Source organism: Pituophis catenifer, unplaced genomic scaffold (assembly GCF_029215685.1).
Source record: "Pituophis catenifer annectens isolate HBS135680 unplaced genomic scaffold, rPitCat1.0.hap2 SCAF_2, whole genome shotgun sequence".
Taxonomy (NCBI): domain Eukaryota; kingdom Metazoa; phylum Chordata; class Lepidosauria; order Squamata; family Colubridae; genus Pituophis; species Pituophis catenifer.
The window spans coordinates 110,959,273-110,980,155 of NW_027256882.1; the positions used below are offsets into that span (position 1 = coordinate 110,959,273).

Below are 20,883 nucleotides of genomic sequence, written 5' to 3' on the forward strand. Positions count from 1 at the left end.
CAGCTGGAGCCTCCGGGTGCACCCCAGGGGGAGCCCCATGTAGAGAGCGTTGCAGTAGTCCAGGCGGGAAGTGACGAGTGACTGTGCGTATTTTGGCTGGCAAAGTGCTGTAGGAAGTGTCCATCCTGTCTCCTCCCCAGCTGGCCTGCAGAGGAGAACTACAATGCTGATCTGGCCCTTGAAAAAATCCAGTTTGACACCCCTGTCCTAGAGAAATATATTCTGTCATCTCCTGAAAGTGTGGATTTTTCACTCTAGATCTGATGTTCCTAATCCAAACCATTTAGACTCCATGAAGAAAGCTACTTTAGGGTGAATGTTTCCATAGGCAGCCAGCTTCTGCTTTCACAGACATGGAACCAAGTGAATCAAATATATTACTCTTTTGTGGTTCTGGTTCAGAGGAACATATTTCTGGGCAAGTGATGCATCAAATTTTGGTGACACATAGTAATTCTTTTCATTTCCGTGATTATAGTCGGCAAAGCCAGACCTCTTTCAGGAAATAAACGATACCTTCTCAAGTGGGAATATTCAGCATTTTAAGTGCTTGAGTTGGATCTTCCTTTGGGGAAATAAAAGGCAGTCCCTGAGCTTCAGAAGAGCTTTGTGACTGAGAGAGGATGTTCTTATCTTAATTGAAATTCTTCAGTTGTCTTGTTCTAGGAATTCTGTCCTTGGCAGAGTCTTCATAAAGAAGAGTTTTCATTTTCCACATACTGTTACCATCACTACAAAGTGAGCATAGCCAGCAGATATTTCGCTCTATGCTTTGGATTTTGATGAAGGGATTTTTTTATTTGCTGACACATGGAGGTTTCTTATCTGATTTTCCTGGGAGGGTGACTCTTTTTGTGGTTAATATCCATATCATGTGTTTTTTATAGTTATAAATGTGAGTCTTGTTCATTAGTTCATTCTAGATATTATTTTCCGGCACTTTTCTCTTAAAAGAGGCCAATACTTCCTGGACTGTGGTTTTTTTATTTGCAGTCCTGTACACCAGGAAGATGCTTTAGAATAGTGGAATGCAGTTCTATGAAGGTTTGGAGCTATTACGTTGGTTAATGTACTAGAAATAACCTAATAGTTTGTAGCTTCTAATGGAAAAGATAAGAAATGCATTAGGGGGAGATTACTAGTAGTCAGATATCGCAATCATTCCACTGCTTGCACTTGGACAGCCGTTATCAAAGTTCTCTCAAATGCTTCTTTCACGGCAACGTCACTCAGAAGCTGAGAGAAACACATCTTGGGGCAACTAGACTGGTGTCAGCATTTTTTCAGGAAAGAGAAGCGCCAAGACGCACTGCTACAGGAAATTAGGTCGTTATTTTCAAATGAGATGAAAATTGTTTTGCACCACTGACTAACATAATATTAAGTAATTTCATACTTAAGCAAAGGAAGTCAACAATCAAAATATTTTGATTTTAGGAATATAGGAAGCTTCTCTATTTCGAGTCAGACCATTGGTTTTCCTAAACTTGTATTTCAGGAGAGAGATCAGAGAGGCTTGAATCTGGTGATTTTTGGGTGCCAAAAATATGCAATGCTACTGAAGAAACCTAATAGCAAATAATGTGACTAATACATGACAAAATTACAGTTGTGTAATTAAAACTTATTTATAGGCATCTACATGTGTTTATACAGTATATGTAGCTCTTTCCAGGTGCTACTTGTGAGAAGAGGACCTATATGTAGAAAAGTAAGTCTACAACCATACTTGCAAAATTCTGGATGAACACTAGCTGGCAGTACAGAGATACAAACAACTCTACTCCGCAGCACAGATCTGGAAGGCATACCTCTGTCTTTCTACATTTTCCTGTTACACAAGTAGCTCATGAAAAAGATCTGGAATTTGTATATCTCCATCTAAGGAGGGACACCCTTGTTATTTTATGCTGAGTAGTCATGTTGAGACAGTTTAATACACAATCTGGCTAACATAGTGACTTCCAGAGAAATACCAGGACAGGAGATATAAGGAAGAAATCTCTCAAAGAGACTACAGGTATCCTCATTTAGTGACTGCCTCACATAGCGACTGTTCAGTTAACACGGTGATGAAAAAGTAACTTTGGGACCAAGCCAAGCCTTCACAGATCTGTAAAACAATGAGTTCATAAGCTCAGTTGCAGTTTCACTTAGTGACCACTTTGCTTACAGACCATGTTGCCAGTCCCAATTGTAATCATTAAATGAGGATTACTTGTAATGTTAGCATGAGGATATGAGTTCATGTCAATGCTGTTTCGGGCCTCTAATGTTGTCTTAACTTTATATGCATAATCTCTTAGGAAATGAGTTGGCAAATAGGCAGCTATATAGTGTACTAATCAAACTAACCAAGTCTTGGTTTGGAAGAGCACCACTGAGTACTAGTTTGCTTGCATATAATATAGCTGCTAAATCCTGATCAGGCTGAGTTGTGTGAACACAGTCATAACAAACCTATTTTCATGATAATCATAATTCTTGCTACTTTGCATGATCTTGTCCGGTGATATTGCTAGTTAGTTAACATCATTATGGTTGCTGGCCAGTACTATATGGTGCTACTATTCATCTGCCTATGAAGAACAGGGTTATATTGTAAACCATTTCATCATTTGGGGAATCCAACCATCACTGGACCAATATAATTGTAATGGTCCCTCCCCCCTTGCAGTTTTCAACAGTATCATAACGTCCAAATGACTTCAGCCTTCTCTCTTGATCTGACAACACTGACCTTCAGCACTCTGATTTAAGGAGAGGTGTGCTGTCATATTATGTAATGGAATTACAGTAGCTTTTCTACCTCCTTAAACCAATCCTGTGTTGCCATAGCTTCCAGTTGGGTGGAATCTCTGATGCTTTGCTACACACTGTCTTAGAAGCAAATTTAATTATGTTACTCAGTGAAAGTTATAGGCACAGGGGAACCACAAGATACGATTAAAAATGTCAAGATGGCAACCATGATGTTGCATAGTTCCATACTAAAAATCAGGTGGGGCTTTATTTTGGCAGAATTTCTCTATTGGAGAAAAGTCCTGAAACTCTACGCTCCTGAGTTCTCTCATTCTGATCAGTGGCTGATGCCCCTCTCCTATCCAATGGAAGCTCACTGGGAGGGGGGGGGGAAAGGGGGGGGCTCCCTCGACCCCTTCCTTTGGACCCCACATCTGCAATGGAGAAAAAGGAAAAGGCAGAATAATAGGAAAGCTGCTTTGTTCCATGTTTGCTTCAAACATTTTGGGTTTTGGATCAAAAGTAAAGGTACAGACTGAACACTTGCCCATATATTTTTTTACACGTAGGGAAGTAATTAAGAGGGCTCCTTGGTGCTAGGCACCAGCACTGATGATGTTACCTAGTTTGGGAAATGAAAGGTCTGCAAGAAAACAACCTAGCTCAGAGAGCACCAAGGACCACCCCGAATTTTAATTCTGAGCTCCAAAAATTCTTAGTAATTACGAGGATAGAAGCTCTTCACCAAACTAGTTCCTTCCAGTCCATCACCAGTGGTGTTGAGATTGCAGCTTCCACAATTTCTAGCCAGCTTGGCAAAGCTGGTTAATAGCATTATAGTTCTGGGCCGCGGAGACTTCGCTTCCCCCCCCTCCCCCCGATCCCTCCCATCTGTCTGCGAATACCCAAGATCTGCAAATCCGACCATAAAACCCTTTAGCCGGCCTTGTAAACTCGCAAGGAAGCTGCGGCTTCTGGAGCTCCAGCGGCGGGGCGGAGCCTCCCCACCTTTCCCTGACAGCCGCGGCGGCCTTCCGCGGGGACGAGGTTGAGTCGAAGCCCGCGACTCGCCTCGGTCGCCCATTGGTCGGTCTCCTCGCCCACGTGCCGGGTTTGAACTCGCGCTCAGGCGGGAGAAGTGGCAGCTGCCAAAGGCCGAAGTCTGCCTTGACGTCCCTCGCCTGCTGCTTTAGGAGAGCTCGGAGCGGCGACCCAGCCACCCACCCACCCACCCGCGCGCTTTCCGACCCACGGGAAAAGAGACCCCTCGCACGCGCCTCCTAGCCATGGGCAACGCGGAGTCTGCTCCCCTGGCAGCGGGGATCCGTATCGGTTTTAGCAGCGGGTCTAGCAGCTCCTGGGTCTCCCAGGTCCTTCCTCTGGGTAAGTGTACCTGCAACACGAAGTGTCAGGTAAATGCGTTCGGACGACACCTTGGACGAAGTAGCCAAGCACGTTTTAACTGACCTTAATTGAAGTGGATAGCTTAGGGTTTAGCTTTTTTCTGTGAGCTCAGAACAGGTTGGTTTAATTGGGCCACCCGTGGAAGCTATTGGTTTACAGGTTGTGCACCTATGGCTGATCTTTGACAGTTTTGCATTAAACCTACATAGAAATAATAGGTAGTCTGATGTTCTCTATTTGTGCTGAGCAACAGTAACTGGTGATTTATGGGCTGTGCTGAGCAGGATTTTTAAGAATTCTCAAATTATGGAAGATACCACTTTACCCTTGAATGGGTTTGGGAGCAGGCATAGAATTTGGGCAATACAGTAGAAAGTTTCAGATGGGCTTGAGCTACAAAAAGCAAGATTTTGGAAAGAAACCCAGCCAACACCCCACCCCGCCTGGAGCATTGCGTACTGTAGGACAAGCCAGCTTTTTATAGCTAATCCGGTAGTTAGGTACTTGCCTCCAGTCATCTGGATGAAATACATAAGGGTGGAGTTTGTATCATGACATCACCACACATGCCATTTTGATGTGCAGTGGACATTTTTATTTATTGTACAAATGCAGGCTGAAGGATAAAATAAGACAAAAGAGAATAGCCAAGTAAGACAAAAAAGGCTAGTAATGAAACTGCACAGAGATAGAAAAAAAACTTACATAATACACTCAGTTGAGTTTACATATCCAGTAAAAGCCTCATGTGATTTGGTTTTGGTCCTCTGAAACACCTTTATTTTAAGATTCTGGAAAGCCAGCAGTGAGGCTTCTCACCTAATCTCCAGTGAGTGACTCATTCATAATAAGGGACTACAGTTGAAAAGTACTGCTTGTGAGCTCTGAGCTCCTGTATTTCCACTGTAGAGGGAAACCATGGTATATATGGATGGAAAGTCCATGTTGGATAAACTAGATGGCTCTACTTCTCTGTGAAGCAGAAAGTCCTGTTAAGTATCCTGGTGCCAAGGCATTTAAGGATTGGTAAGTACTTTTAATGGCACCTAGAAACCTATTAGTTTCTAATATATAGGTTGCCCCAATTTATACTTGTTGCATTTTATGTCCCATATTGAATGCATTACTATAATTCAATTAGGTAGTGATAAGAGTATGAATTACTGCAACTTTAGATATATACATTAATACCAACAAATCTGTTAATCAGTGCAATTAATTTTAAATCTCAAGAGTTATAGTGTGTGCTGCATACTTTATGCAGTTATTTTAATGTGTTTTGGCAAAATATCAACATTTCTTTTTAAAAGAAATGGTTCTGACCAGTCATTTGTTCCTAATGGAGCTTTGCAAAAGTGTGTTTTGTTTATATAAAAAAATTAGCTTTATTTATTGGTTTGATTTATATGTCGCCCTTCTCCGGAGACTCAGGACGGCTTACAATGCGTTAAGCAATAGCCTTCATACTTTTGTATATACCTGCTTAGTAGGGCTTTTGGCCCCCTCTAAGCGGTGTTCTTTTTTATACAAAGTCAGCTTATTGCCCCCACAATCCGGGTCCTCATTTTACCTACCTCGAAAGGGTGGAAGGCTGAGTCAACCTTGAGCCTGGTGAGATTCGAACTTGCAGTAATTGCAGGCAGCTGGTGCTACTTAACAGCACTTTAGTCTGCTGCGCCACCAAGCTTTAATATGCAGTTCAATATGTTGGAAGGTTATGAAGAGACATGGTTCCGTTCAGACAGTAAATCTTTTTTGCATATTCCAAATATTTTGTTTGCATTATCATATTATAGCTTGGCCTCCTGTCCTTTGGAATAATGATATTTAAAAGTAAAAATGATATTCTTCTGGCAATTTAAACTTCCAGAGGTTTTAGCAATGTGAAATATAAAAGGTTTTTTAAATTCTTTCAGGAAACCTGATACTTTGTGCTAATTTATTTAATCTGACTCTGAATTTTATTTACACTTATTAGGGAATAATAATCAGTTTTATTCTTTTTTGTGTTTATGCTGTTTGTTTAAATAAAAATATAAAAAACTCATTAAATAGATATTAGACCTGCTTAATCATGACATACTAGTTTATATGCAAGAAAAATACTTGTGAAAGAAGAACTTGACTAAAGCTTGTCATAGTTAATCATCTACTTCTTGATCTCTTGTAGGAAGAACCAATTATAGTAGTCCATATCACTAATTCCATCATCAAATCTAAAGTTCAAGCAGGTGCAGAATCAGCTGGTGCCATATATAGGAGGAAATATCTGTGCTCAGTAAGAAAGCACAATACAGCAAGATTTTTTATGATAATTAGGACTTTTGGGTTATGTTTATTTTATTTTAATCACTATAACATATTTATCACTGTATTGGTGTTGTAAACTTGTATTTTATCATTTTACCATTTTTCAAAACTAATCAGGAGGTAGAAAACAGTAGATATAAGTGATTCAGCTTCTACCTGGCAAGGTCCATTTGCAATATCCTTTTTGGATATTTGGATATCTTGATGGCAAGTGGAATGTAGGAGGACATAGTTACAAAGTTGGGACCAGATTTTCTGTTCCAGAAAGCGATATCATTTAAGGAACTATAGTATAATTTCCTTTATAATGTTTGAACCCATCATGTTTGCCAGATGAAGTTCAATGCAACATATCTGATAACCATAAAAGAAAAACAAACAAACCAAATTTGGGAGTACACACATCCACCATTTTCATTCATTTCACTTTTTATGTTAAAAATGTCTGGGTTTCCACAAAGAGTTCTCCATATCAACTCATAGGGGCAGCACCCACTTAGAATCTAGTTAGCTGCCCTAGTTCCTTTTTTTCTGCATTCTAATTATGTTCCCAATGTTTCTGTTTTGTCCCAAAGTGAAGAGCCAAAAGTGGCAACATTCCGGTCATTCTTGAAGAACAAAAAGCATTTGCTGTTGTCTTATTATGCTAATTAAACTAGTTTTTCTAGCCAGCGATGTTAAATTGTTACCACTAGAGGGCAGCCTGTATTCATAGCTAAAGCAATCTTTAATTAGCTGGTGACTATACCTCAGTTGATTATTTATATGGCTTAGTTTTGAAAACTCCCCTGTTGGCAGAATGAAGAGGTTGCAACCTAACCTGAAGAATATTTTTTCCTGTGATAATGCAGTGCAGATTTAAATACAGAGAAAAAAGTAATTCTACAACAGTGGCATATTCATATCCACCAATCCAATTCAGTAGAAGAAAGCATCAATGAAAATTTGAATAATTATTAAATTGATAGCCTGTCTTTTGTTCAGGAGCTCAAAGAAACACAGGTAGCACTCTCTTCTATGTTTTTCTCACAACAACCATGTGATTGAGTGTATTTTGGACTGCAAAAAAAAAAAAAAGAAACTGCCCAATGTCAGAGTTGTAAGAGGTTTATGTACCTGGATAAGCTTCCTGGATACTTCCATTTGGGAGTTGAAGTCCACATATTTTAAAGTTGCCAAGTTTGGAAAACACGGATTTAAAATGAACCAGTTGTCCAAATTTATGTAGATGAACTAATGTTGTGGCCTGAAGGAGCAACCTGAAGTCCTAAATTGGAGAAATACAGGAAAGTACAAAGTGAACTGTACCGACTGAAAGTGTATCTTCATGGCATTTACTTGGGAATATAAATGTGTCAAAACAGTGTGCTTAATCTATAAGGTGAGTTCTTTCCCACTCCTGCAGTCAGAAAGCCATATTAGCAGGGTCCAGATATTGAGATATTCTGAAGAAACTATATAACTAATTTTTTTCAGGCAAATTTTTCAAAGCTTTGGAGTGAGATTATGGGTGCTCAACTAAGATATTGTGCATTCTTTCCCAAAGGCAAAATACACTGTTTCTAGGATGCATGTGCTTATTTTATGTGTATAAACAGCAGACTGGCTGCTGTTTGACTTGGCATGTTTTGTAGTGGGAGTGAATCGTTCTTGCCAACACGTTGGCTGTTCTTTACTCAGTACAGAAGTTCAGGAAGAGAAATGGATGCTTGTGTCTACCGTCTATGGTGCTGTCTTACTTTGATGGGAGTCAGAGTGTTCTCTTAAGATTCCTGAGGGAAATGTGTAGGAGGGCAGGAGCCTTCGTAATACTTAAAATTATTTCAAAACTTCAGATTTGGCTAGAGAGAAGAGGCTCTCTCAGTCAAACCAAACGAAAGCTCAAAGATTGCATCTCTCGTACAATAAAATCATCTTCGTAAAGGAATCCTTTGCTGCACTTGATGTGACACAACTCATTCTGAGTACGAACGACTCATCTGCCTCTGAATCCTACTTTCATTAGGTACAGAAAACATAAGAACAGATTTTGGTCCTCGAGTTATAACCGTAATGGATTCTGTCCATCACTGTCATAACTTATGATGGTTGTAAAGCAAATCAGTCATGTGACTGATTTGATTTGACAGCTTATTTTGTAGCAGTGGTTAAGAGACTGCTGCAGTTATTAAATGAACCAGTAATTCACTATAGTAAACTTTTCTCAAAAACCAGGAGTAAATGTTGCTTTTTGGTAAAATTGTCTTAAAACATGGCCAAGTGATCACAGGATGCTACAAATAGCTTTAAATGTAACCCAGTTGCCAAGACCCAAAGTATGGTCCCATAAGTGTGGGGGACCCCTGCCCATCAGAACTTCAAATCCAGGTCATAAGTACCCATTCCTTCCCCCCAGGTAAGTCTGTTGGAACTTCAAATGGTCCCTAAGTGACTGATTATAAGTTAAGGGCTACCTGTAATAACAAGAATGTTGATGTGTTGGGTGAACAGTGTTGTTCAGTGATGATAGAAGTGCAAGGTTTTGCAATATATTTGAGATTGGCTTTTGCATTGGGATCACTTTCTGCAAATATTTTGAAGATAATTGCAACAACATGTTGTTTTACAGTACATTGACTCCCTGAAGTAATCATATATGTATTGATTATGTTAAGTCATGCTTTGTTTTAACCAAGATTCATTGAAAAAATCATAGCTGGGATCACCAAACAATGAAATTGTAAATCATGGTTTTTAAATTCATGGTTGCATTCCACAACATATTACTATGGCTAAATACAATGAGTAAACACATGACCGTTGAAAGACATGGCCAGGTTTCTGTTATTTTTATAAACACGTCCCTCTTTAGTTTCTTGGAGGCTATTTTTTTTTATATTCCAAACAATCAAGTTCCTAGAAAAAAGGTCTCTAATAGAATGTCCCAAAGGTGTTTTTTCAAGAGGCAACTGGACTTTCTGGTTTTTCTTTGAAGACGTTTCGCTTTTCATCCAAGAAGCTTCTTCAGCTCTGACTGGATGGTTCGGATCCCCACCATTCAGTCAGAGCTGAAGAAGCTTCTTGGATGAGAAGCGAAACATCTTCAAAGAAAAACAGAAAGTCCAGTTGCCTCTTGAAAAAGCACCTTTGGGACAATCGTGACCTGGATGACTGAGAATCTCCATAGATATTTACCTTAATAGAAGTTCATAGTTCATATGGACAGTGTACATTGCAAGGGCAAATTAGATGTGACCTGGAAGATATTAGATTAATTCTCTTTTAAACCAGAGCAGCAGGTCTAAATTTGATCAGAACAATGATCTAGGAAGATAAATGTTTAATCCTATCCCTGTGATGTAAACGGATGCCTTTCCCATTCAAATGTAGATATAATCTCAACAGAGGGAAAAGGTTTGATCATTTTCTCTCAGTGCTGCATCATGGCCAGGATAAAATTAGCACTGTGCACAGCAGTAAAGCCCATGAAAAGATCTCATCTCTGATCTGTTTTGACCTCAGGTTCAAGACATCAGTGGGTACAAATGAAGGGGGGCCATTTCCTTTGAATCTTTTAACACTTGTCAAAAGAGATCATTGACTAAAATGAACTTTATTTGATTAAGCACAATTGTTCCCAAAGCTATGTTGGCCTCTATTTTATAAACTTGCTTGAGGCTAAAAGGGACTGTCCCTGAATATGAATACTTATAATGAAATTGGACTTGCATTTGAAACAAGAGCAGAGAATACACAACGCGATCTTCACGGAAGGACAACTCAGAATGATTTCGTTAGCCGAGGATATGTAGGTTATGCATTTTTGCCACATAAGGTATATACAGGAAAACCTTGATTTAATGGGTCGGTCAGGGGGAAAAGGTATCCATTAATCCTGTATGCCCATTAAATCTGAAAGGAACTTTTGTGCATCAATAAAAAGCCCATCTGCACTTTGCGCATCCATAAAAGCATGCATTAATCATCCTGGTTCTTTCAAGCTGGCAGGGCTCAGCATTGAAGCTGCCACCTTGTCCTATTAATATCCCCATTCCTATCACCAGTGCTGTGGGAATAGGGGAGTGCTCTTTCCTTGTAGTCACCCACAGCTGAGCTCTCTTACCATTTTCTTTGTCACCTCTCAGCATTTTTGAGCTAGAATCCTGATTGTGGCATGGGGCAAAACCTGCCTTTATCAATCGCCCAGTGTTCCCACGGTTGCTGTCATGGTGAAGCTGCTCAGCTCTAATCTTCCCAGTGGCTTTTCCAGAAACATCAGTAGCAGCTCAGATTAATAGGCTGTGCCCACTCCTTGAATGGGATGACTTCAGGGAAGCCCATTGAAGTGAGCTTTACTATATTGCTATCAGCGGACCTCTGTTTCTGGCTACCATATATGGCCTGTCAAAACAATTAAGCATATTAGCTAATGTTTTAGGGGAGCTTTCTTCAACGTAAGTACCAGTATTCAATGGTGAGTGGAACTTTTAATTCTGATGCACCTGGAAGACAACGGCTGGTATAAGTATTCAAGGAATAAGTATTCAAGGTATTCAATAATGCTAACAATTACCTTTTTTACCTAGACATACAAAATTATGGCCCATCATCTGCAAGCATCTATCTAGTCCTGTTGAGTTTCACAGATGGACATTTCTTCAAATAAAAAAAGCATTGGAAGAAATAAAACATTTGGGAAAGATTCAGAATTTCTTTTATCTCCTTTTCCTGATTTTATAGGAGTTTTATGGTTTCTCAAATGTAAACCTCTTTGGGGGGGAATAGGAGGGTTTTGTTTTAAATTAAAAATTGTATATCAATGACCTAATGCTAGTGTATTTTTACTGTATATTCCTGGGGCTGTTTGGAATGCCTCCGTCTGGTACATACAGGTGCAGGAAACTGTGGGAGGAAGACATCACTAAGGAAACAGTTCTGGCTTTATGTGACAGAACAGATGCTAAATATGTTGAGCCTCTGTAGGCTTTCCTGTGATTCCTAACTAATTAATTCCATGGATAGCAACAAGAGACAGACATTTAACAGATTTCTACATCTTTAAGAATACTAATCAAAATCTCTAAGACAGTTCCATGTTTTAGTCACAACTTTTGGAAGAGAAGGTTTAGTCCTCTTCTCAGCAATGACTCCTTGAAAATGTTTCCCATAGTAATGAGATTTTAAAATTCTTTCCTTGATTTCATATTAAGGCTTCTTTGTGTAGAGAAAGTTAAAAGCTGCTGCCTTCAATTGACAAGACCCTAAATCAATTTACATACAACTAAAACTCTGCTGTCTGTTTGATACTTTGCAACCTTCAGTTGGACAAAATTGGAAGTTTGGGGCAACAAATATGGGAAGGAAGGAAGGAAGGAAAGTTTCCAATGCTTCCTGCCAGCTTTCCTACCAGGAAACTCAACGGGGAAACTGACAGGAAGTTGGAAGTTGGGCCCTCTCCCACTTGTTTTTTTTTCACTCACCCAAGGTCATTTTGTTTCTCTGTTTAGATGAGGAAACATTTCTGAAATGATGGCCCAATGGGTTATGGGCTGTCTAATTTTTCATTAAAGGCTTTTTTTTTGCCTCCTAGCACTAGGCAAATGGATGGTGTCGGTGCATTCCTTTGATTTGTATTTCCTATTCTGTGCCTTCTTACTCTCTTGTAATCCTTTCTCTCCAATGAATGTAAAAACGAAAACATCTATTCTCTTCTAGCTAATTTTCCTAGAAAGACCTGTAAGATTTGTTCTTTTACCTGATTTCTTCATGAATCAATTTCTGGAAACCTTTCCTGTCATTCAGGCTCATCTGGCTGTTTGGGGCTGTATCCTGACTCTGTAATGAAAACAGAAGTACAATTATAAGCACAGTTGTGGTTGCATGATTTTCCACATAGTGTCTGAGTTGTTGATACCCATTGTGGTTGCAGAACAAAAAACTAGGTAATCCTCAACATATTTGTTCAGTGACTGTTAAAAATACAACACTGTAAAAATACAGTGCTGCAAAAGTAGACCCATGCCCCAAGTTATGGCTCTTGCATTGCCCTGTGATCAAGTGATCAAAATTCAGGTGCTTGGCAGCCTGCCTGCACTTACAACTGCAGAGGTGCTCCCCCAACTCTTATCTTCCTCCATCTGTGCCCTTTTGGTCACCCTGCACCCTGACCTGCAAAGTGGCAAGCAGCCCCAGAATCACATGGCTCTAGAGTTGATCGCCATACTACAGGAAGCCTCTGTTGCCCCAGTCTTGGCCAGCAAGCACTGGCAAGCATTCATTTGCATAGTTGCTTTCTTCCCCCAAGTGATTTATTAGCTTAGCCCCTTAATGTCAAAGTTGCAAAAAAGGGATCAGTAGAAAAGTGAGATGTGAGATAGAGAATGGTAGTTAACCGACTGTATTAGCCTTCTGGAGGCAATGTGTGCTGAGCTGTGAGGAGTGAAAAGATTGTCTCTTGAATAGCTGCAGCTGCAAAGTGTGCATCCTGAGAGCTGTTGACTTCACGTTGTGGGTGATTGCTTCCTGCTGAATAAACAGAGACTGTAGGAAGAATATAAGGGAGCCGAGTTTCAGGAAACAATTTGATTGAACCAGTGAACAGGGAGAACTAACAAGAGTTTGCCTGGAGAGGGGTGAGGAGAGCTCTGAACAAATTTTGCTTTAAGTCAGAAGTCAAGTATTTGGTCGATTTTAGAGCCTGAGAAAGTAAATAAATACCTTTCTTTGGTGGTTGCATAAGAAATAAAAATTAAGATAGACAGGAGTCTGCAACGGTAGTATGCAAAGCTTGTGGCTTATCTGGAAACAGCAGCCTAAGAAACATTTGCAATGAAGCTCATAAGAAAAGACAAAAGACTGGAGTAATGAGTGGCCACATGTCAATTGATAAGAAGAGGCTTGGATTTGTCAGTTCAAATAAAAGTGAATGTATAACACAAATGGACAGTGAAAGCAAACCTCATAAATCGGACAGATGGGACAGCAAGGTCAATGGGTGAGAGTATCAGAAAATATTTTAGATGTAGAAAATATTTTATGGTGCAGGAATTTAGAGTTTGTATGCCCTCATAAAAGAAATAGGCCCTGAGGATTCAGGGAAAGAAAAAGGAAGAATTGAGGTAAGTATGATGGACCTTCAAAGGCCAGAGAGGATACAACTGTGCCCTTTAAGAAGACTAAGAGGAGAATCATAATAATTGGTGACTCACTGTTGTGAGAAAATAAATTTATCTTGATTAAGCCCTTTGGTTTGTGAAATGTGCTGTCCACCAGAATCAAAGATCAAAAATATGACACAACAATTTAAAGATTTATCAACAGCACTGACATTTGTGCATTTTTGCTAATGTACACTCTGTAAGGACACATTCTATTATGAACAACAGCTACAATTATATCCTCAGAGACTTCAATGTTTTTGAAAGAAAATTCAAGATTCTAGAGTAGGGGTGTCAAACTTGCAGCATCACGTGACGTATCACAACTTTTCCCCTTCGCTAAACCGGGCATGGGCGTGGCCAGCATTGATTCCTCTGGCCTGCGGGCTGCAAGTTTGACAGCCTTGTTCTAGAGCTATGATGGTGTTCTTGTTCGCCATTCTGGTCTGTGAAAGAGGTTCAGAAAGGAAAAGAAGAGTACAGAAAGTCAATAAGAAACTATGTACATAGAGTGTTGACTGGAGAGATCTGGTTTCTGAGCCCATGCAGATCTAGATGATGGACTGCTGGTACAAGTTAGGTTGTAATTCACAAGAACGTAAAAATGTATTTAAACAAATCATGGCAAGATTCATTAGGATGGCTGTAAACCACATCATATGAGTATGCAAATGCTCATATTCTTGAATAAAGAGCCTCATATATAAAGACTTATGCACTGAAAAAAACTTGCTAAAATCAGGCTTTTCAGCCACCCAAACAAAAATTAGAACATTGCCATATAATATTAACATATTACCCTGTGCAGTAGTCCTCAGACAAACAAGGTGAATTGGCACTACTGTATTAGTATAGAAAGGCAAAGGCAAGTCTGATTTAAAACTTGTAATGGAGATCTTGTTGGGTGACTTGCATGATTAGAATATAACAACTGAAGGACACCATTTGTTGAAAGGAACAAGGCAACAGAATGGGAGGAGGAGTTGCAGCGTACATTAAAAATATCAATTCCTGCTTTGGAATAAAGAAGAATGAACTTGACAATACTGTAGACAGCCTGAATTGAAATAAATGGAGAGGAAAAAATAAATCCCCCACTGATCATGTTTATTATTGCCTGTCAACCTAAGGAGAAGATCTGGACAGTTCCAAAACGTCAGGCTTTTCAGCTAGAACTTGGCAATAAATCAATAATCTCCTGACACTTCATGGCTTAGTTGGACTTTTCAGGTAGAACTTGGAATTCTCAGACCCAGCCTGGTAGATTAGAAATCTTTATTGCAGAAAAAAAGGAAGTCATATTTTCTGGGAAAATCTGAATCTGAAAGCTTCCAGCTTTCACCCAAAGGAAAATCCAAGTCCCTGCCCAACACCTCATGTCCATCATGTGGTCCAATCAAACCACCGTCCCAACTGGAGATGCCTCCCAGTCACACCCCCTCCAGGTGCAGGGCAATAGGTCCTTGACTCTTTGAGAAAGGAATGTTGTTATGACTATATATCAACCTGGCTCCACACAATTCCACCCTCCCAGTTTCCCACAGCAGTAAATGTGGCAGGCCTGAAGGCCCAATGTAAAAGATGGCTTTCGGGCCTGACAGGCCACCTCCCCCCACCATCAGAAGATCATGTCTTGCAACGAGAGTAACACGAGGTTAATTCAAAACCCTAACCACCAAAGAGCTAATTGTCCACTATCATTGATATCCCCATAAATGACTTTAATACCCTTGAAGTTTCAACTCATGACTTCTTACTCCAGTCCTGGTGAATTAATGGACGCTTGGCATAACACTTGGCCTTAAAGCCAAACAGCTGTATGTTTACATAATGGCATTGGTGTGCAGTATACATCTATTTCTGGCATAAAATTGTAATGATAAGAAGCTTAATTAACTTGAAGTCCGTTGAGAAACCAGCTCTGCTAGTAATATTTCTAACTTGTTGACACATTTTTTCCTTCTTAGAAAAGGCACAAGAGGATCAGCTATTCTTAACTTGATGCTAATCGTTATGGAAGATTTGTTCAGGAAGTGAAAAGACCAGAAACACTGGGGCGAAGCTCACAATGAGCTGAGCTTAGTGAATGATACTACAAATAAAAAAAAGCTCCCAGAGATTCTGTATGTTCAAAATAAAAGGACATTTTAAAAAAATTAGTATTACTGACTATTGTGATGACAGAAACAAAAGTAACAAAGAAAAAACAGAATTACTTGGTTCCTATTTTGGGTCGGTCTCCTTCAATAACAACAAAATGTGTTCCTCAAGGAAACTGAAGGGCAGGATGATGGAGCAGTATTGAAACTTGGGATAGGTAGAAACGTGGACACAAACAAGATCTATTTATCCTGAAACACTTTAAATCTCTAAGACCAGATGAATTTCATCCTTGAATGCTGAAGGAACTAGCAAATGGCCTGGCTCAACCCTTATGTAGTATCTTTGAGAAATCCTGAAGAACACGTGAAGGGACTGGGAAAAAAAATATGAAAGAAAGAAAAGATAGATCCAATTTCCCAGCTTCCAATCTGTCCAGTAATAAGAACTACTAAAACTGGTAGAAATCAGGCCATTTTATTATTAAATAAATGTGCAACAAGGCATAAAATGGGCAATCCTTAGGAACAAATACAGTTTCAAAAATATTGGTATAGTATAAAATGCAAGTAATGAAAAAAACTATTTGCTCCAACTATGGCCCTTTTTATTCTTCCTTTTGCCCCACTGCAAAATAGATTCTACACGTTCTCTACAGAATGCTCACCAGTGTTTCTAAGATTAAGGGAAGACCTTTAGCTCCCTGATAGAATTCCTAATATTTGTTTATAAGGTTCTAGTTTTAACACCTGAGTTTTCTTGTCAACAACCCCAGAAAGCTGCTTGTGCTTATACTATTACCCATAATGAACTAGGCAGATCAGGATCTGATTAAACATAAGGCTCATTTCCTTAAAATTATGAATAGCCATTAAATTTATATTTAATATATTTATAAGGAGCCTGGATAGCTCTGCAGACAAGGCATTGTAATTTAACACCAGCTGTCTGCAATGAAAGTAAGTTCGAATCTCCCCAGGCTCAAGGTTGACTCAGCCTTCCATCCTTTCTAAGGTAGGTAAATTGAGGACCCAGTTTGTGGGGGCAATAAGCTGACTTTGTATAAAATATACAAAAGGATGAAGGCTATTGCTTAATGCACTGTAAGCTGCCCTGAGTCTCCGGAGACGGGCAGCATATAAATCAAATTTTAAAAAAATATATATTTAAAAGTTATTATTGAGATCTGTATCTCTCTTCCCCTCCTCCCCCCAATCACATACTAAGACAGTGTTTCCCAGTCTTGGCCGTTTTAGAGTGTGCAGACTTCGACTCCCAGAATTCCACTGCTAGCATGGCCAATGATAAGAATTCTGGCATACCCCTGGAAATGGCCAAGGTTGGGCAGCATTATGTACTTAGAAATAGGAGTGTCTGTTTGGCCAAAAAAACCCCAAACAAACTTCAAGTAAGTATGTGATGTGGTCACGATACAAAAAAATGGGTGGGCTTTTGATTGCATTGATATAGCTATCATCTTGACTTTTATGACTATATCTTCTGGACACTTCTGTTACAATGAAAAATGCACAAGTCTCTTGTGATGGAATGCAGTGTGTTCAAATTGCAATAAGTTCCTCAATAATTGAAACTGAGTATTCAGATATATAGCTTTGCCCCCCCCTCTTTTTTGCCATGTTCCTCTTTAAAAGCCAGAATGCTCAAATTATTGTATGAAACATTTTTCTCCCATGCTGCTTGTGTTACACATAAATTAACACTAGTTCAATTTGTCTGAAAACTCCTGACTTTCATCTAGAGGGACACTAGTCAATTGTCATTTTCATAAACTGAGTATAAGTAATTCAGAAATTCCAAAGATCTGTTTTGAAGTAGATGTGCTAATTCCTGAATATTTTTTTAAAAAAGTTTTTCTTATATTTCACTTGTTAAAGACACTATGCATGAATTTCAGAATATATTTTACTGATTGAAATATGACAAAGCTGAAAGGAGTAACATTCTTGATTAAAAAACCAGCATAGCATGGTCTTTACTCTACAGTGTTCCTTGGCAAATCTTTATTGTGTGATCATAATTCTACAATTATGAAATATAATGCTAATATTAACATACATTTTAAAACAAATCATCACTGTCCCTGATGATTTTCCATAACATTGGTAGAGAGAGCAACATCCATTTGCTAAATATTGCCTAAATGTTATATCTTTCTTAAGATCTCTGAAATAGGCAGATCAACTATCTTTCTTAATCTAAAGAATAGCTTTAGTTTGGTAGTTTATGGTATATGGTAATATAGGGGAAAGTGTAAGAGAACGTGAAGACATACAAAAACTATGAAATTTTGATGTTCCTCTTTTGGATGATCTACGATCAGATAGTGCAGCCAGTTATAAATAATCTTAATTACTTCCAGATGAATTACTTTTAATATTAATTACTTCCAGGTGAATTTATTCTGAAGAAAATTAAATCTTCTGAAGAAAATGAAAATTTTCTCTGGAACTTCTCAATCCTTGGAGGAATTAAGTAAAAGTAACAAATTGTTTCATTTATTAATGTTATCTCAGAGAATGAGTTTGGTGTAGTGGTTAAAGCACCTGGCTAGAAACGGGGAAATTGTGAAGTCAAAGCCTTGGGCCAGTCACTCTCACTTCTAGGAAGGAGGCGGTGGCAAACATTTCTGATAATCTTGCCAAGAAAACTGCAGGGACTTCCCCAGGTAGTTACCAAGTGTCAACATTGACGAAAAGAGACAAAGTTACTATTTAGACTTATATTCAGTCTATTAAAAGATGATGGTACCATGGTTTTTAAGTGAAAAATTCTTCCTGTCTTTGTAGCTGTTAAAAGGAAAGCTGTTGTTTTGTTGAAATCTTATGTAACAGCATTCTTCAGAGACTTTAAAAGTAGAATGTTGAGGTCATGTAAAATAAAATAGTTCATGATTGCTTGTAAAAATCTGTTTCCAAAGAGGCACAATCAAGGGACTTGATCAAAATATACGAGAAAGATTTCTGTTACAAAGGCAGTTGGCAAGGTTGAGGTTTTATTTATTTTTTTAAAAAAAGGACAATCCTTTTGACCGTAATAAATGCACAAGCCAGCTTTCTCCAATCTAATGCCATTTAAATGTAAGAGACTATATTCCATGCTGAGTGATATTTGTGGGAATGCTGTCCAATACATCTGGAGGTCATCAGATTAGATGGCATAAGCTTTTGGGCACAAAAGACTACAAAACACAATATATGCTTTAGTAAAAAAAAAAGAAAGAAGAAACACATGATTATCCCATTACAAAAGTCTTCTAGAATTCTTTTCTTATTTTTATTTCTCCAGGGCAATTTTACATTTAAGTGTTTTTAACACCTTTGCCTTTGCATAAATTTTTTGGATTGGAAACTAGTTCCTTTTTAACGCTCTCCATATTTGGGCCCAGAAAACTTTTTAATAAAATCCCAAACAGAACTGTGAGCTGGCTAAGAATTCAGAGAGTAGCAGGGGAGGCATTGAGTGAGTATTCTTCTGGACCATGTATTGGAGCAAAGATGTTCTCAGTGCTAAAATAATGTACATTAATGCACTTGAAAATGGTTGTAGCTGGCTAGAACGATGGTCTCATAGGACTGAAGAGGGTGGAAGCAGAGAATTACAGAAATTGTCAATTGACTATGTCTCTTACTTTCCACTTGGTATTCAGAACTAATTCTTTATATTTTAAAAAAAGATTTTCTCATTATGCCTTACAAGGTAGTTAGTTCTTTGATTTTACTGGCTTTTTCAAAGGTGAATGAGCAAACATTATCCATATCTCCTGACAGTTTTCATACAGCTAAGGTTCCAGAAGCACAATAACCACAAACTCTCTTTCATAGCCTTTTCTAATTTAATAGATCATAGTCTTTATTGTGGGGAATGTAAATCAATTAAAGTGTTCAGAGTTTTAATAAGTATGAGCACAAACCGATTCCTCCATTCATGAATCCTCTAAAGGATTTCTTAGCTTGATTTCAGTCTTCAAAAGAGTTAAAATGACATTGTTGGATTTTTTTTAAAAAAAGCCCATATTTAAAAATAAATGCAGTTTTTGCTTCCATTACTTGCTTTAGACTGTTTAACATGGCATTCTCCATTTACTTGGTCCTCTGTTTTTAAACAGGTAGATTCCCACATATATTTGCTAAATGCTTGAGACTCTGAAAAGGAGAAAGTAAATTTAGCATGGTTCAAATGTAATCAGATTTAAGTATATACCTATTCAATTTGAATAAACAATACATTAGCTTTTTAAAGCATTCTTAATATCATATGTCATGAAATGTTTTCCCCATCATCAGTCACTATTTTTTGTATTGAAAAATATCTAAGAACCTTCTAAAAATATTGTTAATATAAAGATTGGTTGCAGTAATGAGCCAAATGACATATCTGTATTGAATACATTATTTCTCTGTTGAATAAAATAATTGATATATTGCGTTTAGATTACAGTAAATATTGGTGTGAGTGTTATTAAACAGAACAGAGGTTTTCTTTTGTTGAGGATTCCATAAAATCCAGTTTTCTTAATTTGTACAGTATTTAAGGGAATATAATAATTCTTGCATTTTTCTCTGTGCAAGAAGACTTAGGGAGCAAGAATTGTCTCCGATATAGAAAATATAGGGATGCGGTGGTTCAGTGGGACGCGGTGGCTCGGTGGCTAAGACGCTGAGTTTGTCGATCGAAAGGTCGGCAGTTCAGCGGTTTGAATCCCTAGTAACGGGGTGAGCTCCCATTACTTGTCCCAGCTTCTGCCAACCTAGCAGTTTGAAAGCATGTAAAAAATGCAAGTAGAAAAATAGGGACACCTTTGGTGGGAAAGTAACAGCGTTCCGTGAGCCTTTGGGATTTAGTCATGCTGGCCACATGACCATGGAGACGTCTTCGGACAGCGCTGGCTCTTCGGCTTTGGAACGGAGATGAGCGCTGCCCCCTAGAGTCAGGAACGACTAGCACATATGTGCGAGGGGACCCTTTACCTTTATCTATATAGAAAAATGAATGACTTCAAGATGGTTCTCCTCTTAAAATCTAAAATTGAATGTCATCTCTATAATCACAACTAGAATGGAAATTGGGTATGGCTTTTGGGTTGTGTCCAATTTCCTATTCCTGATGTACAGTGTAGCTGAATTTTAAATTTTATTTTAATCTAAAAATCAAACCAATTCCAGGTGAGCAT

At 38.5% G+C, this 20,883-nt stretch overlaps 1 protein-coding gene across 1 annotated transcript in view; it reads left to right on the forward strand.

Moving 5' to 3' along the window:
- The first annotated feature begins 4,028 nt into the window (after positions 1-4,028).
- NEURL1B (neuralized E3 ubiquitin protein ligase 1B) overlaps positions 4,029-20,883 on the forward strand; it is a 225,213-nt gene continuing 208,358 nt past the window's right edge. The window contains exon 1 of the mRNA XM_070933965.1: positions 4,029-4,125. Coding sequence (XP_070790066.1) covers positions 4,029-4,125 — 97 coding nt within the window. The remainder of the gene's footprint in view (positions 4,126-20,883) is intronic.